The sequence below is a fragment of the Chiloscyllium plagiosum genome, chromosome 22 (genome assembly GCF_004010195.1).
Source record: "Chiloscyllium plagiosum isolate BGI_BamShark_2017 chromosome 22, ASM401019v2, whole genome shotgun sequence".
NCBI classification, from domain to species: Eukaryota; Metazoa; Chordata; class Chondrichthyes; order Orectolobiformes; family Hemiscylliidae; genus Chiloscyllium; species Chiloscyllium plagiosum.
The window spans coordinates 9014318-9033180 of record NC_057731.1 but is presented as its reverse complement, the minus strand read 5'-3'; the positions used below and the strand labels follow the sequence as shown (position 1 = coordinate 9033180).

The 18863-nt window shown below is 40.3% G+C and overlaps 1 protein-coding gene across 1 annotated transcript in view; it reads right to left on the bottom strand.

Moving 5' to 3' along the window:
- The window catches only part of prkg1b (protein kinase cGMP-dependent 1b), a 623979-nt gene that overhangs the window by 29269 nt on the left and 575847 nt on the right, over positions 1 to 18863 (bottom strand). Inside the window, exons 10-11 of the mRNA XM_043712366.1 lie at positions 16339 to 16478; positions 1795 to 1884 (exon numbers count right to left, since the gene is read on the bottom strand). Of these exons, the coding sequence (XP_043568301.1) occupies positions 1795 to 1884; positions 16339 to 16478 (230 nt within the window). The remainder of the gene's footprint in view (positions 1 to 1794; positions 1885 to 16338; positions 16479 to 18863) is intronic.

The following is an 18863-nucleotide window of genomic DNA, read 5'->3' as shown; positions in this document are numbered from 1 at the left end:
GGGGGTGGAGTGAGAGTGAAGGGAAGAAGGTGTGTGTAGTGGGGACTAAGAGGCCGGGTGCCCACACAGATCAGAAAAAAACCTACATCATGAACTTTGTCACAACCCCATTGTCATAGACGTGTACAGCACATAAACAGATCCTTTGGTCCAACTTGTCTACGTCAACCAGACAGCCTAAACTGATCTAATCCCATTTGCCCATACAAATCTATTCCCTTCTTATTCATATACATATAGATACCTTTTAATTGGTGTACTTGGATCAGTCTCCACCACTTCCTGTGGCAGCTCATTCCATACACGCACCACCCTCTGTGTGAAAACGTTGCCCCTTAGGACCCTGTTAAATCTTTCCCCTTTCACATTAAGCCTGTGACCTCTAATTTGGAATTGCCTACTCTGGGGAAAAGACCTTGTCTATTCACCCTTATGATTTTATAAACTTTGATAAAGTTAACCCCCAGCCTCTGGTGCTTCAGGGAAAATAGCCCCACTCTATTCTGCCTCCCCCTATAACTCAAAACCTCCAACCACAGCAACATCTTTGTAAATTGGTTTTGCAACTGTTCACATTTAACAACAGCAGGGAGACAAGAATCGAATTCAATATCCTAAAAGTGGACTCACTATTGTTCTGCACAGCCGAAACATGACATCCCAATAATTCTGAGGAAGGGTCACTTGACCTAAAATCTTAACTCTTGATTTCTCTCCCCAGATGCTGCCAAACTGCTGAGCTTTTCCAGTATTCTGTTTTTGTTCCTATACTCAATACACCAATGATGGCTAGCGTGCCAAACTCCTACTTCACCACCCTGTTACCTGTGATTCCACTTTCAAGGAGCTATGCACCTGCACTCCTAGGTCTCTTTGTTTGTCAACACTCCCCCAGGGCTCTATTATTAAGTGTATCAAAATGCAACACTTCACATTTATGTAAATTAAACTCCACCTGCCACTCCTCAGCCTATCAGCTCATCTGATCAAGGTCTTGTTGTAGTTTGAGATAACCTTCCTCACTGTTTTCACAAAAAATCTTCTATTTTTGTGTCATTTGCAAGCATACTGACTGTACTTTTTATATTACATCTAAACCACTTATATAATGACAAAGTACAGTGGACCCTGCACCAACCCTTGCAGCACATGACTGGTCACAGGCCTCCAGTCTGAAAAGCAACCATCCACCACCACCCTCTGTCTCCTACCTTCAAGTGAATTTTGTACCTAAATGGCTAGCTTCCCACGGATTCCATTCCTTGCTAACCAGTCTACTGTGTGAAACCTTGTCCAACACCTTGCTGAAGTCCATACAGTAAACAGCCATTGCTCTGCCTTCATCAATCCTCTTGGTCACTTTTTCAAAAACTCAATCTTAAGTTAGTGAAACATGATTTCCCATCCACAAAGCCACATTGACTATCCCTGATCTGTCCTTACCTTTCCAAATGCATGTCAATCAGATCCCTCAGAATCCCCTTCAACAGCTTACCCAGATTCTGAATCATTCATTGTCAGTCAAATTGCACCAACTCCCACATTGGCATTTGAATCCATGTTTTCAGAGCATCAGACTGGCACTCTGAAATTTCCAGTGGCTTTTCCACTGCAACAACATCACCCTTCATTTGAACTCACAATGTCCTGACTCAGGGCTGACCACTGTTACTGAAAAATTGGTCATACCATCAATTTTGAAAACACCAACTTGTTTTGGTGAATGCACATTTTGTCAATGTAAGAACAAACTTTTTCAAAGGAAGTGAACTTAAAGAGAAGTAATCTCCTTACCTGTCCCTGAGTATTGTCCACAGCTCTCCACCAAGGCAAGCCTCCATTAGCATGTACAGATATTTGCTGTCCTTGAATGTCCTGTAGAGCCTATATGATTAAAACAGAATGTCAAGGTACAATGGACATTTCTAGTTGATTCAAGCTTTAATTATTTCAGTACTATTCACACTGCCGGTCAGTACATGCTTTGGTCAGCTAACAACTATTTCCATCTGTTTAGAATTCATAACCTTACTACAGCACCTTAAGCATGAACATAATTAGGGAGGTTCTAATGTAACAGTATTTTACTGAAACAAACATGTCTAATTCAATAAAATCACTGCAAAAAAAATATATAGATCATCTGATTATGTCCAAATGCTGACTTGGCAATAAAGACAATTCTGATGCCATTCACAAGGTGAAGTCGCCCAACAAAGGCTTCTAAAGTGAGGGATAGGGAGGAAGGTTCAGGAATATAGGCATTCAATGTCAGAAAGCTCTGTTAACCTTTTCTTCATTCATTCAAGGTTGGCTTGTGTCACTAAGTGCCCATCTCCAGCTGCCCCTGAGAAGGTGGTATTGAGCTGCCCTCTCAAACCATTGTGTTGGGGAACATTGCAGAGTCTTGTCTGTGAGCTTCCATTCAGAAGGTCACAGAGGTCAACAGGACAGAGCCCATGGAGGGTTTGCCGGAAAAGATGTCTGTTTTAATAAGCGATGCTTTTGAGATAATCAAACCCACTGCGGTTCAGATTAGATGATGTAGGGGCAGAATTAGGTCATTCAGCCCATCAATTCTGCTATATCATTTATAACTGATCTGATAATCCTCAACTCCACATTCCTGCCTTTCCCTCATTCGTTCACTTACTGATGAACAATCTCTCCATTTGAACGCTGAATATTTTAATGACCCAGATTCTGCAGTAAGGAATTTTAGATTCACCACAAATGAAATTCCTCCTCATTTGTATTTTAAATTATTCTGAGATTATGCCTTTTGGTCCCAGGCCCTTCAACAATGGGAAAGAACCTTTCTAAATTGACCCTGTCTAGTCTTTTAAGAATATGTAGGAGGGTCGCTGGACTCGAAATATTAGCTCTATCTTTCTCTGTCCACAGATACGATGAGTTACTCAAGCAATTTCTGTTTTTGTTTCAGATTTCCAGCATCCACAGTTAATGTTTTTCCTCTCCTTGGAGTCATGTATATTTCAATAAGGTCTACTCTAACTCTTCTATACATCAATATACGCAGGCTCAATCTATTCAACCTCTCTTCACAGGACAATGCCTCCATACCTGGTGTCAGCTTAATGAACCCTCTCTGGAATGTTTCCAATGTCAGTATATTTTCCCTTAGATAAGGGGCACAAGCTCCCTCTACACAGTCCCCCATCAAACTCCCAGAGCAGATCCACCTTGGCCCAACCCATACAATGACTGAGAAGCAATCCTCATGATTTCTCCAAGGTGGATGCCGACTGTGTTGGTGTGGAGCTCCTGAGGTGAGGTGAGCAGCATCATTCTCCCGTTGGGTAGAACGGGGTCAGGGACTCAGATATGAGTGTTGCCTCAACCTGGTACCTGCCAATTTCCATATCTTATTCCCTCTCATCCTGACCTTGGCTCTGATTTTTTGGAGCTGTCTTGTTGGTAGATCAGTGTATGGTCAAGAATGATGCCAGGATAGTTTGGTTTTGGGTCTTAGATGAATGGAAGTCCAGAATTCTGACCTATTCATTGAATTGTTCAGATGTAGGGTGGAAATAACAGCCTTGACAGCATTCATTTGAAGGCTCCATTTTCTGAAAGAGTGTTTCCCCAGCGTCTTTGGCCTAGTTGTTAGTCTATGATTCTGTGGGAGGAAGGTCACTGGTATATTGGGTTTTTCGTAATCTTTATTAGTAACTGTGAACTGAAAACATCAGTGTTGTTCCTGGGCATTGGTGTAGTTGTTGCTCAATTGCTCCCAGAAAGTGAAGGAGAGTCGATGCCTTTTGGCTTGAGAATATGACATATAATGACACATTCCCAGTCATTTCACAGGAACATTTTAAAGCAAAGAGTGGCACTAAGCCACATAAGCCATCACCGCACTAAGCTCGCAGGGCTGAATTACATTTTCCTCCTCCTAGGTCTTATTGTTGTAATCAGACATTACATCAAATGGAGTCAAAGAGTCATAGAGATGTACAGCACGGAAACAGACCCTTCGGTCCAACTTGCCCATGCCGAGCAGATATTATAATCTCGTCTTATTTGTCAGCATTTGGCCCATATTTCTCCAAACCCTTCCTATTCATATACCCATTCAGATGCCTTTTAACTATTGCACCAGCCTCCACTACTTCCTCTGGTAACTCATTCCATACACGCACCATCCTCTGCATGAAAAAGTTGCCCCTTAGGTCCCTTTTAAGTTTTTCCCCCTCACCCTAAGCCTATGCCCTCTAGTTCTGGACAGCCCCACCCAGGGAAAAGACTTTGTCTATTTATCCTATCCATGCCCCCCATGATTTTATAAACCTCTACAAGGTCACCCCTCCAGGGAAAACAGCCCCATCCTATTCAGCCTCTTCCTATAGCTCAAATCCTCCAACCCTGGCAACATACTTTTAAATCATTTCTGAACCCTTTCAAGTTTTACAACATCCTTCCAATAGGAAGGAGACCAGAATTGCGCTCAAAAGTGGCCTAACCAATGTCCTGTACAGCCGCAACATGATCTCCAAACCCCTATACTCAACGCTCTGACCAAGAACAGAAAGCACATTAAGCATCTTCTTAACCAACCTATCTACCTGTAACTCCACTTTCAAGGAGTTATGAACCTGCACTCCAAGATCTCTTTGTTCAGCAACACTCCCCAGGACCTTGCCATTAAGTGTTTAAGTCCTGCTCTGATTTGATCTTTCAAAAGGCAGCACCTCACCTTTATCTAAATTGAATTTCATCTGCCAATCATTGGCCCATTTGATCAAGATCCTGTTGTACTCTGAGGTAACCTTCTTCACTGTCCACTGTACCTCTATTTCTGGTGATCAAAAATTTGGTCAAACCGATTAAAGGAGTTGAGTGAAGTCGAGAGGCAGAGAGGTTTAGAGGGAATACTCCAGAATTCAGGTAGCTGAAGGCGTGGCCAAGAACGATGCAGTAGTTATTATTGGGAGTGTTCAAGAAACTATCAACTAATCGGTACTAATAAATGCAAGTTTTCAAAGAGAATTAAATAATATTTTATTTAATGTCTTAATGAGTTTACTGCTCAGTTACTGGCACCTGTGTTCCAGTGATCATTCTTTAATTCCAAGAGACTCCAGGACATCCGTGTAGCCGCAAATGGGAATCATCTGATTTATAAGGATTTTTCTCGTATAACACACTGGTGCAGATGCATAAAATTGAGTCCCACTACTCCCAGATATAAAATGTTAAAGGTTGTATATAGTGTGCAAAGTTCTTTGATTTACTTGATTTTCCAATCAGGTTAATGGAAAGAATGGACCAGGTTTCTATCTTTACCAAGAATGACTATTTACTGCAAATAGTTAGATTCTAGCTGCATGCAATCAGTTATAAAGCTTTAAGCATATAATACTACCAAATAAAACTCTAATCCTCTTATAAATTCCCCTTTATTTGAACACAGAGACAGACAAACAGACGGGATAAAATACATTACGAGCAGAGGGGAAAAATTGGAAAGAAGTTTGATGGGTTATTTTCCCTGTTCCTTGATTCCTGAAGGCTTATGCCCGAAACGTTGATTCTCCCGTTCCCTGGATGCTGCCTGACCTGCTGCGCTTTTCCAGCAACACATTTTCAGTTAAGATATAACACTTAGACTTTCACCAGGTACTGATAAGGATCAGGTCATTCAGTTTGACAGTTTCATGTAATACTCTATTGGACAGACTTGCCTACCAGAAGTAGCAAGTTAATGTTAAAAGGAATTATCTCTAAACATGACAGACTAGGTTCTCATGTGGGTCAGGAAACATAATTTCCCCCCTTTTGCACATTCTGAAATGCATGCACCATCTATATCTGACTTGATGCAGGATTTATTTCTCTTCACAGAGTGGTTGAGTTCACAGTGCATTTTGCAAGCCACGGTGAGTTCACAAGGATTCTGGGCAAAGAGGAAAGCTGTTAGAAAATCCACCTCAGCTCTCCAGAGAAGTTCAACTCCTGATATTGTTTAGAGGACACACATGCCACCATGTCATTTCATGTCACATATGCCACCTTATGTCATATGTGGCACCCCATGTACCTCATTCTCCAAACAATCCCAAAACAATATCCAAATCTCCCTCAAACACCTCATTACCAGGGCTTCTCAGTTCCCTGTATCACCTTTACACCCTTTCAAGTATCTTCCATAGCTGCTGACCTAACATCCATTATATAGAGTCCTCAAAATATATAATTGCAGAGCAATAGTAATGATAATTATTTACAAATCATTGGGATAAAACCCTCCAACAACAGCTGTGAATCCAAAAAAAAACTATCCTTGCTCTGGATTCCAGAAAAGTCTATTCTTTAAGTGCTTTTAGCTCCATTTCTGATTCAGTATGTGGATGTGCCTACGAGAGAAGATACAAAACTTGACCTACTCTTGGGAAATAAGGCAGGGCAGGTGACTGAGGTATCACTGGGGGAGCACTTTGGGGCCAGCGACCATAAATCTATTAGTTTCAAAATAGTGATGGAAAAGGATAGACCAGATCTAAAAGCTGAAGTTCTAAATTGGAGGAAGGCTAATTTTGACGGTATTAGGCGAGAACTTTCAAAAGCTTATTGGGGGCAGATGTTTACAGGTAAAGAGACGGCTGGAAAATGGGAAGCCTTCAGAAATGAGATAACGAGAGTCCAGAGACAATATCTTCATGTTAGGGTGCAAGGAAAGGCTGGTAGATGTAGGGAATGCTGGATGACTAGAGAAATTGAGGGTTTGGTTAAGAAAAAGAAGGAAGCATATGACAGGTATAGAAAGGATAGATCGAGTGAATTCCAAGAAGTGTATAAAGATAGTAGGAGTACACTTCAGAGAGAAATCAGAAGGGGAAAAAGGGGACATGAGATAGTTTTGACAAATAGAATTAAGGAGAATCCAAAGGGTTTTTACAAATGCATTCAGGACAAAAGGGTAACTAGGGAGAGAATAGGGGCCCTCAAAGATCAGCAAGGCAGCCTTTGAGTGGAGCCACAGGAGATTGGGTAGATATTAAATGAGTATTTTGCCTCAGTGTTTACTGTGGAAAAGGACATGGAAAATATACAATATGGGGAAATGGATGGTGACATCTTGAAAAATGTCCATATTACAGAGGAAGAAGTGCTGGATGTCTTGAAATGTATAAAAGTGGATAAATCCCCAGGACCTCATTTAGATGTACCCTAGAATTCTGTGGGAAGCTAGGGAAGTGATTACTGGGCCCCTTGCGGAGGTATTTGTATCATCAATAGTCACAGATGAGGTTCTGGAAGACTGGAGGTTGGCTAAAATGGTGCCACAATTTAGGAAAGGTGGTAAGGACAAGCCAGGGAACTATAGACCGGTGAGCCTGACGTCAGTGGTGGGCATGTTGTTGGAGGGAATCATGAGAGACAGGATTATTTGTATTTGGAAAGGCAAGGACTCATTAGGGATAGTCAACATGGCTTTGTGCATGGGAAGTCATGTCTCACAAACTTGATTGAGTTTTTGAATGATTAACAAAGAGGATTGATGAGGGCAGAGTGGGTGGACATGATCTATATGGACTTCAGTAAGGCCTTCAAAAGGGTTCCCCATGGGATACTGGTTAGCAAGGTTAGATATCATGGAATATAGGGAGAACTATCCATTTGCATACAGAACTGGCTCAAAGGTAGAAGACAGAGGATGGTGGTGAAGGGGTTTTAGACTGGAGGCCTGTGACCAGTGGAGTGCCACAAGGATCGGTGATGGGTCCACGACGTTTTGTCATTTATATAATTGATTTGGATGCGAGCATAAGAGGTATAGTTAGTAAGTTTGCAGATGACATCAAAATTGGAGATGTAGTGGACAACAAAGAAGGTTACCTCAGATTACAACAGGATCTGGAGCAGATGGGCTGAGAAGTGGCAGATCGAGTTTAATTTAGATAAATGCAATGTGCTGCATTTTGGGAAAGCAAATCTTAGCAGGACGTTTACACTTAATGGTAAGGTCCTAGGGAGTGTTGCTGAACAAAGAGACCTTGGATTGCAGGTTCATAACTCTTGGAAAGTGGAGTCGCAGGTAGATAGGATAGTGAAGAAGGCATTTGGTATGCTTTCCTTTATTAGTCAGAGTATTGAGTACAGGAGTTGGGAGGTCATGTTGTGGCTGTACAGGACATTGGTTAGGCCACTGTTGGAATATTGTGTGCAATTCTTCCTATCGGAAGGATGTTGTGAAACTTGAAAGTGTTCAGAAAAGATTTACAAGGATGTTGCCAGCGTTGAAGGATTTGAGCTCTAGGGAGAGTTTGAATAGGCTGGGGCTGTTTTCCCTGGAGCGTCGCAGGCTGAGGGGTGACCTTGTAGAGGTTTATAAAATCATGAGGGGCATGCATAAGATAAATAGAAAGTTTTTCTCCTGGGCTGGAGGGGTCCAGAACTAGAGGGCATAGGTTTATGGTGAGATGGGAAAGAGATATAAGAGATCGAAGGGGCAGCCTTTTCACGCAGAGGGTGGTACGTGTAAGAAATGAGCTGCCAGAGGAAGTGGTGGAGGCGGGTACAATTGCAACATTTAAAAGGCATCTGGATGGGTATTTGAATAGGAAGGGTTTGGAGGGATATGGGTCGGGTGCTGTCAAGGAGTTCTATATTAAATTGGGATACCTGATCGGCATGGACAGGTTGGACCGAAGGGTCTCTTTCCATGCTATCCATCTCTCTGACTCTATGACTCTAAGAAACTACATCCAAGGCATGTTATTAGAACCTCTTAAAATTGCCATTAATTCCTGGATCAGCCGACCATCTGCTAGTTGAAATAAATATCCAAGTTTTAAATCCACCTTAGCATTCATAATGGGTACAACTGTAAAAACAAAATCTTCAGGTAGATTAGATTAGATTAGATTAGATTAGATTAGATTAGATTAGATTAGATTAGATTAGATTAGATTAGATTAGATTAGATTAGATTAGATTAGATTAGATTAGATTAGATTAGATTAGATTAGATTAGATTCGGTGTGGACTTGTTGGGCCGAAGGGCCTGTTTCCACACTGTAAGTAATCTAATCTAATGACATCTAATAGTGCCATGTGAAAATAACAAAACATCTTATATTCATCTTTCAGAATATTCCCAACCTCTGTAGGCTCCCCTCCCCTCAATAATCGCTTCATGGAGGGATTTTGTTTAGGGCTTCCACAATCCCACACCAAAATTTCCTATGGTCCTCACTATGGGATGCTGACATCAAGAGAGATGAGAGTGAGTCTTACACACCAGGCTCTGCCAATCCACAAACAAGGGCCATATATAAATGGTGCAAGTTCAAGAACACAGCGGAGGATTCCTTCAAAAACAAAGTGCAACATCTTGCACCCAATTCCCATCTCTAGTCGGAGATAAATGTGCATCTTAGTATCTAACAGCCAAAGGGGAGCAAATCCATTACAACTTCTGACTTAACCTCTAAACATATCCAAATTAATATAAATTAACCACAAGGTAGCATGGTGGCTCAGTGGTTAGCACTGCTACTTCATAGTGCCAGGGAACTGGGTTCAAGTCCTGCCTTGAGTAACTGTCTGTGTGGAGTTTGCACATTCTCCCCTTGTCTGTGTGGGTTTCCTCCCACAATCCAAGAAATTTTCAATTCCGGTGAAGTGGTCATGCTAAATTGCCCATAGTGTTAGGTAGCTTAGCCAGGGGTAAATGTAGGGGTCTGGGTGGGTTACTCTTCTGAGGATGGGTGTGGACTTACTGGGCCGAAGGGCCTGTTTTCATCCTGTAGGGAAACTAATCTAATGCAATAATGCATTATCTGATAACCAGGTCCCACTTAAGTAAAGGATCAGTTTATTATCCTTGATCATACTTCTTCATCATCAATTGGATAGGAGGATTGAATGATGTGTATTGAGTGATAAATTGACTTATGTGAGTTACACACAAGTTTATATGAAACAAACTTTATACTAAGAGAGCCAGGCTCTCTTAATATACTGTATTATTCAGTAACTAAATATTCCTGGTAATTTTTATTAGTAAAATTTTCTCTTAAACAAATGCATGAAATATACAGAAATCTTCAACTTTATTAATCAACAATATTGTTACTTCCTGAATGTTTCAACAAAGTCCTTGCAGTACAGTTGTTACCATTTTCACAAACTGGTGCTGCTGCATGACTTAACATTGTAACTGTAATGCTGTTTGGTTTCTGGTACTGAGGAATCTCACACAGCAACAGCAACAGGTCTGCAACCATATGCCAACTCACATCAATCATAGATCAAAGCAGAACTGAGCCAGTTGTTCTGGGCGATTTTAGTGGCCATTTATCTTGGAACTATTGCAGTTTGAATTTGTCAATGAATTGTGCTTGGCATGACACTTAAACTGCTTGAATTACAAATATGAGAGACGACATACATATTGAGTGATATATATTATATTGTGGTGAGGCAGTTTAAATCCAATTCTCAGCTTGTGGTATCAGCACCAGTTTTCACTTTGCTGGGAGGGGGATCTGGTTAGAATTTTCAGTATGATTTCAGCTTACATTAGTCTATTGCTCATCAGTAACAGTTATCAAGCTCTCTGTACCATTGCACAGTGGATGAGCTGCCACCATCTTTTTTCAGATAAGCGTCTCCAGGGCCCATTTGGTCTATGGTGGTAGAGGAAGACCACTTGGTTGACCAACAAGAGGGGGCTCATATCTTCAGCAATATCTTATTACACATAGTACAAATTATATTGATTTAATAGATATTGTTACAGAGATGTGAGGAGGATAGGAGGTCTCACTCCATGGAGATCCTAAGCTGTTCTCCCACCAAACTCATATGACATCATCATATTCAATGGTGGTGAAGGCTATCCTCACTAATAACCCTTCCATCCCTTACACTCCTACACAACCCAAGCTCCTCTTCATTATTTATATTTATCCATTCATGTGAAGAATTACTTTTATCACTATTTGATGTCACAAACTCAGGCGGTATGGAAATTTCACTTTTCTCTAACATCACATTCTCAGTAAACTTGGAAGGTCGGTGGCAGTGTTCCTATTAATTTTGATTTCCTTTTGTAGACCTCAGAGTTTAATGTGTGGCAACGATCTCTGGAACCAATACTGTGAATGATGTCAGACCTCCATTGCAGAATGCAGAACTTGGAGCAGTAGTGTGACCCTTAGAGAGACGGTGGTTATTGGGTCTTTGAGTTGAAGACTGTTTCCTTTGGTTTTATTCCTGACAGGGAGAGGTCGGAAAGTCCCATAAACTCCCTTTCAATTGGAGGACCTTTTATCTCTTTGGTTTATTTTGCAGAAGATACTTTGTCTGTTGAAACAGGCAATTACTTCTTTGCAAAGTCAAAAGGATGTTTAATCTCATGAACTTCTTTCTCGGAAAATGGCTGCCCTGTTGAAAAAGACCTTTCGTCATGACAAAAGCCTGGATTACTGAAAACTAAATATTTTCTTCCCAACCATGTCTGAAACTTCGAACAATTGTATTCCTCCTTAGTGTTGGTCTCCATGAAGTCATATGCTCCTTGTTTTCAGTCTGTGTGAACAGATCTTTATTCACATTCTATCTATATCTGAGTTGAAGTGTGTAGATTCTTTACTTCAATTTGTTATTGAACTCAGACTTTCATGCACTCTCTGTGATTGTAGTATTGGTGAAACCAACATGCTCACTTTCTCAGTCATACTATTTAAGCACAGCTGCTTGCTTGCGTGATCTCTAACACTGAAAGATATGGAAATAAAATTCTCTGATCGAAATCACATCTTCAGAATCAGCTCAGCATCTGACATCACACTTATTTGTTCACCAAGCTGTGTTCAACTCCGAGTTAGCTCCGTTGAAGATTTATTAATGAGTGCAAGTGGAGTACACTGCTGACGACGTGGTTGCTCGCAGTTTCTCACAAATCTTGTTGATTCTCACAGCTTGAACTCTTTGCTGTATTGATAATAGTGGAAATCATTTCTGCAAATCAGAATATTGCAAGTTTTCATCACACTTACAGCATGACATAAATTACCTATGTAATGAGCAAAACTCAATGGATTCTGTCTTTAGTTTTGGGTTCCATCATGAATCTAGAAAGCTCAATAAGATCTTCTACAAGGTTTCTTCCATACTGTAATGTAATCTAATGTAATCTAATCTAATCTAATGAGCAAAACTCAATGGATTCTGTCTTTAGTTTTGGGTTCCATCATGAATCTAGAAAGCTCAATAAGATCTTCTACAAGGTTTCCTTTGATTGGCTGTTCCTTAGAATGGTCTATTCCTTAACCACATGTTTCTTTAACTGATTGGACACCATTGGATATTTGAAGAAGACTGAGCACAACATATGCATTTATTGTCGAAAGTTCAAATTCTTGATTGTGAAGTATGCATTAATTCTCTATTATCTGACACCCCTTATGTTACACATTTGCTCATACCAAACCTTTAATCTTACATGGTAAAAATTCCTGACCCTGTAGATGCTCTGTCATCAGCTATAGACGGTGTGTTTTCAATAATGGTTCAGTACCTGATATCTCAGCACTGAATTAAGCTTGAAATTAGTGAGGTGCACATCGACATAAATATCAGCTTGATAGAAGGTTGAGACTCGATCGCCTATTTCACCTCTGAAAACTTTACAATTTTCTTTGATTGTAGTATGTTCTACCTTATGAACCTCTATTAGAAAATTAAAATTAATAATTAATATATTCTGAAGGTGACCTATTATGTTGCCAATAAACCATTCCTTTTTATTAACTGTGCACTGCTGGTGTCTGATAGATCTCCTTGCTCTACAGCACTTATGAGGAATGTTAATATCTCCCATCTGTCCTACTTTTTAAACTGGCTTTTCATCTGGTCTTTAGGGGGTTTTACACTTTATAAACATACTGAATTTTGCATATTCTCCTTTGATAAGCTTGATCTTCTCTTTGCAGGATTAATCTGTGTTGCTTCTGAATTTTAAGCTCACACATCATCTGAATGGCTTTCTCTCGAGTCAAATCTTCTTTTGTCTGTAATGAATCTGACAGAGACTCATCAGCATTTCCAGTAACAATTCTGTCTCTTATGCATTCTGACTTTAAAACCCTATGGTCACATTTTTCCACGAATCCGTAGAGATCATTAACAAGATTATCAATGTGTACTCTTGGATGCTGAAACTTTTGGTTATAATTTTCTCTTTCAAGAGTGTTATTTGTTCTAATGGTAAAGTAATTGTCAAAGGCTTTTAGTACTTCTTAAAAAGTACCAGCTCGTTCATTTATACTTTGTTGAATTATCACATCATCAACTATAGTCTCAATCAAGCACATGAGTATATTCACTTGTTCAGCTTCTGATTTAATATCTAATTTAGAAATTATTCTGCTTCTTGAAAACTGTTTTCTCCAGGGTGTCCAATATTGTACATTGTTTGGCCCATCTCTGAAATTAAATCTCACTGGCAATATTAATTTTGGTAACATGTCTTTCTAATGTGATTAATTATTTTCTTTGTTTTAAAGGCCTTTAATTTGTAAGAATAGCCATGTTACTGCTGTGTACCCCTGACCTGGAGAGGTTTCCTATTTTTCCCTGATGAAGAAAGATTCCCACTTTAGTGAATAAATTGGAGGTTTTGCACCTTTTGTACAGTTTTCCTGGATGAAATGTACCAATTGCAGCCTTGGTAAACCATTCCTGTCTCCTTAACAGCTCGACTGAACAAATCCCATCTCATTAACATATTTGCCTAGATGATTCTGTGTGTTTGGAGTTTGAATAAATGTTTCCTGTCCTTAAAACAGTTTTGATAATCAATCTCTTGCTTTTGCTGCAGCCTCAATAGTCTCCTAACTTTCTGCTTCTGTAAGACCTTATCTGCTTAGACTTTTAAAATGTTCCTTGCTCACATTCATTCTGGCTTTATGATATTCCTGGGTCTGGAATCTCATTTTAAATTACTTTTGTGGTCTTTCATTTTCTATACTGTAGCTGTGCCTCATGGTACCCATTCAGGATGACAGTGAAGCTGATTATTGAGCCCCGAGTACTTCTATTTTTCGCTTTTACAACCTGCAAATCCATATCATCTTTAAAGCTTTAATTATCTTGCAGGGACTTCAACTCCACTCAATGACCCTCCAATGTCCATTCACTCTCTCACTGACCACCAACATGAGACTGCTTCCACAGATGACCAACACCAAATACAATCTGCAACTTCCTTGGAATGACGCCAACTCCAGGGAGTTCTGAACACTCCTGCTCCAGCACATTTCTTCCCAGATGCCATTCACAGCAATGTTCAGCCAGAAAGTGCCAAGTAGATGATCCATCTCAGCTTTCTCCAGAGGTCCCAGCATCACAGATAACACATTTCAGCCAATTTGATTCATTCCACGAGATATCAAGAAATGGCTAGATCCATTAGCTTCTGACACTGGCAATAGTATTGAATATGTGTTTTCCAGTACCCGCTGCAAATCTAGCCAAGTTGTTCCAGTTGAGTTACAACAGTGGCATCTACCCAACAATGTAGAAAATTTCCTAGGTATGTCCTGTACATAAAAAGCAGGATAAATCTAACCTGGCCAATTACCACCCTATCTGTCCATTCTCAATTATCAGTAAACTGATGGAAGGTATCATCAACAGGGCTATATAAGCAGCACTTACTCACCAATAACTCAATTTAGGTTCCACCAGGGCCACTCGCTCCTGACCTCATTCCACCCTTGGTTCAAACATGGACAAAAGAGCTGAATTCCGGAGGTGAGGTGAGAGTCACAGCCCTTGACATCAAGGCTGCATTCAACCGAGTATGGCATCAAGTAGCCCTGGCAAAACTGGAATCAATGGGTATCAGGCGGCAAACTCTGTACTGATTGGAGTCATACTTGGCACAAAGGAAGATAGTTGCAATTATTGGAGGGCAGTCATTTAATCTTCAGGATATCTCTGCAGGAGTTCCTCAGGGTAGTGTCCTAGACCCAGCCATCTTCATGTGCTTCATCAATAATCTTCCTCCAACACTGTTTGCTTATGTTTGCGCAATGTTCAGCACCATTTGTGACTCCTCAGATACTGAATCAGTGTCCAAATGCAGCAAGACCTGGACAATATCTGACAGGTATATTGTCCAAGCAAACAGCATTCATGCCACGCAAACGCCAGGCAGTGACCATCTCTAATAAGAGACGACCTAACCATTGCCCCTTGACATTCAATGGTGTTACCATCACTGAATACCTCACTATCAACATCCTGGAGGTTACCATTAATCAGAAGCTCAACTAGACTGGACCAGCCATATAAATGCAATGGCTAAAAGAGCAGGACAGAGGCAAGACATCTTGCAGTGAGTAGCTCCCTCCTTTGGATAGTTCACTGCAGCTTTCAGTGTGAAGATGCCATTGCTCCATAGATTTCTTCAAAATCCTCTTGAGGAAAATCAGTTTTATTTACACAATCTAAAGAATCAAATAAAGAAATTAATCATTTTGTTCCTCCCAGTTTTTTTGGGATTGATTGCATGTTTGAACAGTTTTTGAGAGGCCAACCATTCAAACCAGGACCTAACTTTGTGCTGATAGTTCTCAGCTAAATGTTGGTTAATGGTTAAGATCTTGTTTCCAGTTTTACTTATAGTGAGTGAAATAGCCAGATCCCCAAGCCAATTGCAGCAAACTATGGAATTAAATGAGTAAATGAAGTTTTTTTTATCAGATCATCATAATTTTATGTTGTTTTTGAGTTGTAAATTCTGTCAGTTCAGCCTGAGGTCTATGTTATCACTGTGAAATTAAAAAGTATTTCATTTCACTAAAAACCAAAAAAACGGTAGAGTTTTAAAATTACAAGAATTTTGTTTTGTAAAGTTTGATCATGACTTTCTGCTTTTGACATTCATCCTATGTTAATGCCCTAAGCTCATCTTCCACCCATTCCAACTAATTCTATTAATATATCCTTCTGTTCCTTTCTCCATTATATACTTAACTAGCTTCCCGTTAAATACATCGATTCCATTTGTTTTGACTATCCCACATAATGGCAAGTTCTACACTGCAAATACTTAATGAGTAATGAATTGGGACAGAATTAAAATATGCTGCATTATTCAGAAAAGAATTAGGGCAAGTTGTGAGTGAGAGAGAAAATAGAATTGTATGAGAGAGGATATAATCTGGAATGTTTTAGAAGCAGATGTTATATCAGAGGCATGAGATGTCAGGGTGACCCAATACGGGACCAATAGTTACCGAGTTGACTTGCTGGCTGAGGGCCTTATATATTCAATGACATGATCTGATGGAAACTTACCTCACAATGAAATCAGAATGAGCCTCCTGCATTATCTGTTTCTCTGATCGTATATGTTCCTGTTGCCGTGTGTCTACTATATGGCGTTTCTTCAGGATCTTCATTGCAAAAGTTTTGGATTCCTCACTCTTTAATTGGACCTTTCAAGAATAAAGAACAAGTTTTATTTGCACTTTCAAAATTGCCTCTGTGTCCTTTATTGTATGGTCTACAATTCTGGAATTTCATTTGTCACTGTACATTGTGATCAATATGTTTTACTGTTTACTTTCTTTTCTTCTCAAACAAAAATTCCATTTAAACCATAGACATAATCTGTAGTCAATTAAAACAGTGTTCAACTACATAACGTGTAACATTTGCATACATAGGAGACAAAATGCTTAGCATTTCTAGACTGCATTCTGCTTGATATGTGACCCAATGGTTTTGCTTATGATGAAAGTGAAACTGTCAGTCTATACCATTATTGCCTGTGGAACTGTCAGCAACCCCTGGTATGCCTTTACCTGCACTTGAATGCAGCAATTGACAAATTCCTGTCAGTGATTCCCATCTCTTTCACAGGATATGTTATTAAAGGTCCTGCTGATGCAAATCTTTGAAATTCCTGGATTTGACAAAGCAAGCTCACATTAGGCACACTGATCTCATTCCAACAACCCCCACAAGAAGATTAACCCATGTTAAATACAGGTTAGGGTGGGTTGGAGGGAGCAGAGAATGTATTTCCTGGTGTCCACCAACACATCCTGACCCCCTGAAATTTTATAAACCCCCTAGGGCTGCTTGCTTGTCCTTGTGCCAATTGATGCTCTTACGTGTTCAATTTATAGTCATTTAAGACTCATTCTCTCATTCCACAGCTAATTCATGGGTGGTGAGCTGATGCTGGCAATGGGTGGGAAGCCCTGCAGCTATCTGTGCTTGGGCATTTGACGAGAAGAGAAGAGAGTGGATGCCTATTTGGGACTCCTATTTCCAGCAGAGGACTCTCTCATGCTTGAAGAAACCCGGCATTTCTCCGTCTCTTCCCGCTCCACACCCACTTCCTTTCTGACCCAGCACTCCCTTACTCCCTTGCCTTAGTACAATCTCAGCTAGAGTTCCCAGCCTTACACTGTGGGCATAAAAACTGTTGGGACCATGTAACTGGCCAACAGCTCTTGGGCATACACATCTGCAAAGGGGTGGAAGTCTTGGCAAGTAATGATAAGTATGAAATGGCTGAGGGACAATGAGACAGGAAAGGACCCATCAATATAGCTATTTCAATTTCCATTTACACCACGAGCTAATTTACTGTAAATTTCATCCCTTAATTACTTCTGAACAACATCTCTAACCCTGAAAACTGAATTCTATGTTTGTAGAAACCCAGCTAGAAGGACAAGGGCAGCAGATCCAAGGGAACGTCACCACTTGCAGGTTTCCCTCCAAGTCAATCACGATCCTGACTCAGAAATATATTGCTGTTCCTTCGCTGTCATGGAGTCAAAATCCTGGAATATTTTTCCCTAAGGGTCTTCCAACACCATGTGGCATGCAAGAAGGGAGCTCAGCACAACTGGGGTTGGGCAATAAAAGCTGGCCATCGAGTGATGCCCACAAGCCAAGAGTGAATTTAAAGAGTGTTTTATTCCACTAAAAACTAAAAGCATGGTAAATTTTTAAAATAGTAAGAATTTTGTTTCGTAAAGTTTGCTCATGATTTTCTATATTTGATATTCATCCCATGTTTATGCCCCGAGCTTTATTTTGCTGCCTGTAAAATGATTAAAAGGTAGACAGTAATCAGTTCTCACTACTTCTTCATTGTCAGTCAGTAACAACTCTTCAATATGATTGATTGTTGAGTCTGCTTGATGCCCGCAGTGTTGGGAGATGCCAGATATCAACTAAAGCTGCTGCCAGAATGCAAGTAACAAGTAACATTGAGAACAGTGACACACACATGAGAACTCTTACTACCTTCTTCAAAGTCATTGACAAGCCACTTTGCAAAATCTGAGCCATCAATTACTGGAGAGAGTCTGTTCATTGACAGTGATCTATAATAAACAGCAAGATTCAGACCAACTTTCCACAGATGATTGTAAACCCTTCATATCTATTCTCCAATTAGGCATCTTCTTATTAATATGATTGAGAAATTGTTCAAAAATTATGAAAGTTCTTAGCTATTTACCTTACTGATCGATATAGTGTATTTGGGATGAATATTGGTAGTGGACAAAAAGTTGTCTGAGTGGCTTCCCTGGTGCCAGGATCAAGGATGTCTCAGAGAGGGTGCAGAATGTTCTCAAGGGGGAGAGGGGCCAGCAAGAGGTCATTGTCCACATCAGAACCAATGACACAGGAAGGGAAAAGGTTGAGATGCTGAAGGGAGATTACAGAGAGTTAGGCAGGAATTTAAAAAGGAGGTCTTTGAGAGTAGCAGTATCTGGATTACTCCTGGTGCTACGAGCTAGTGAGGACAGGAATAGGAGGATAGAGCAGATGAATGCATGGCTGAGGAGCTGGTG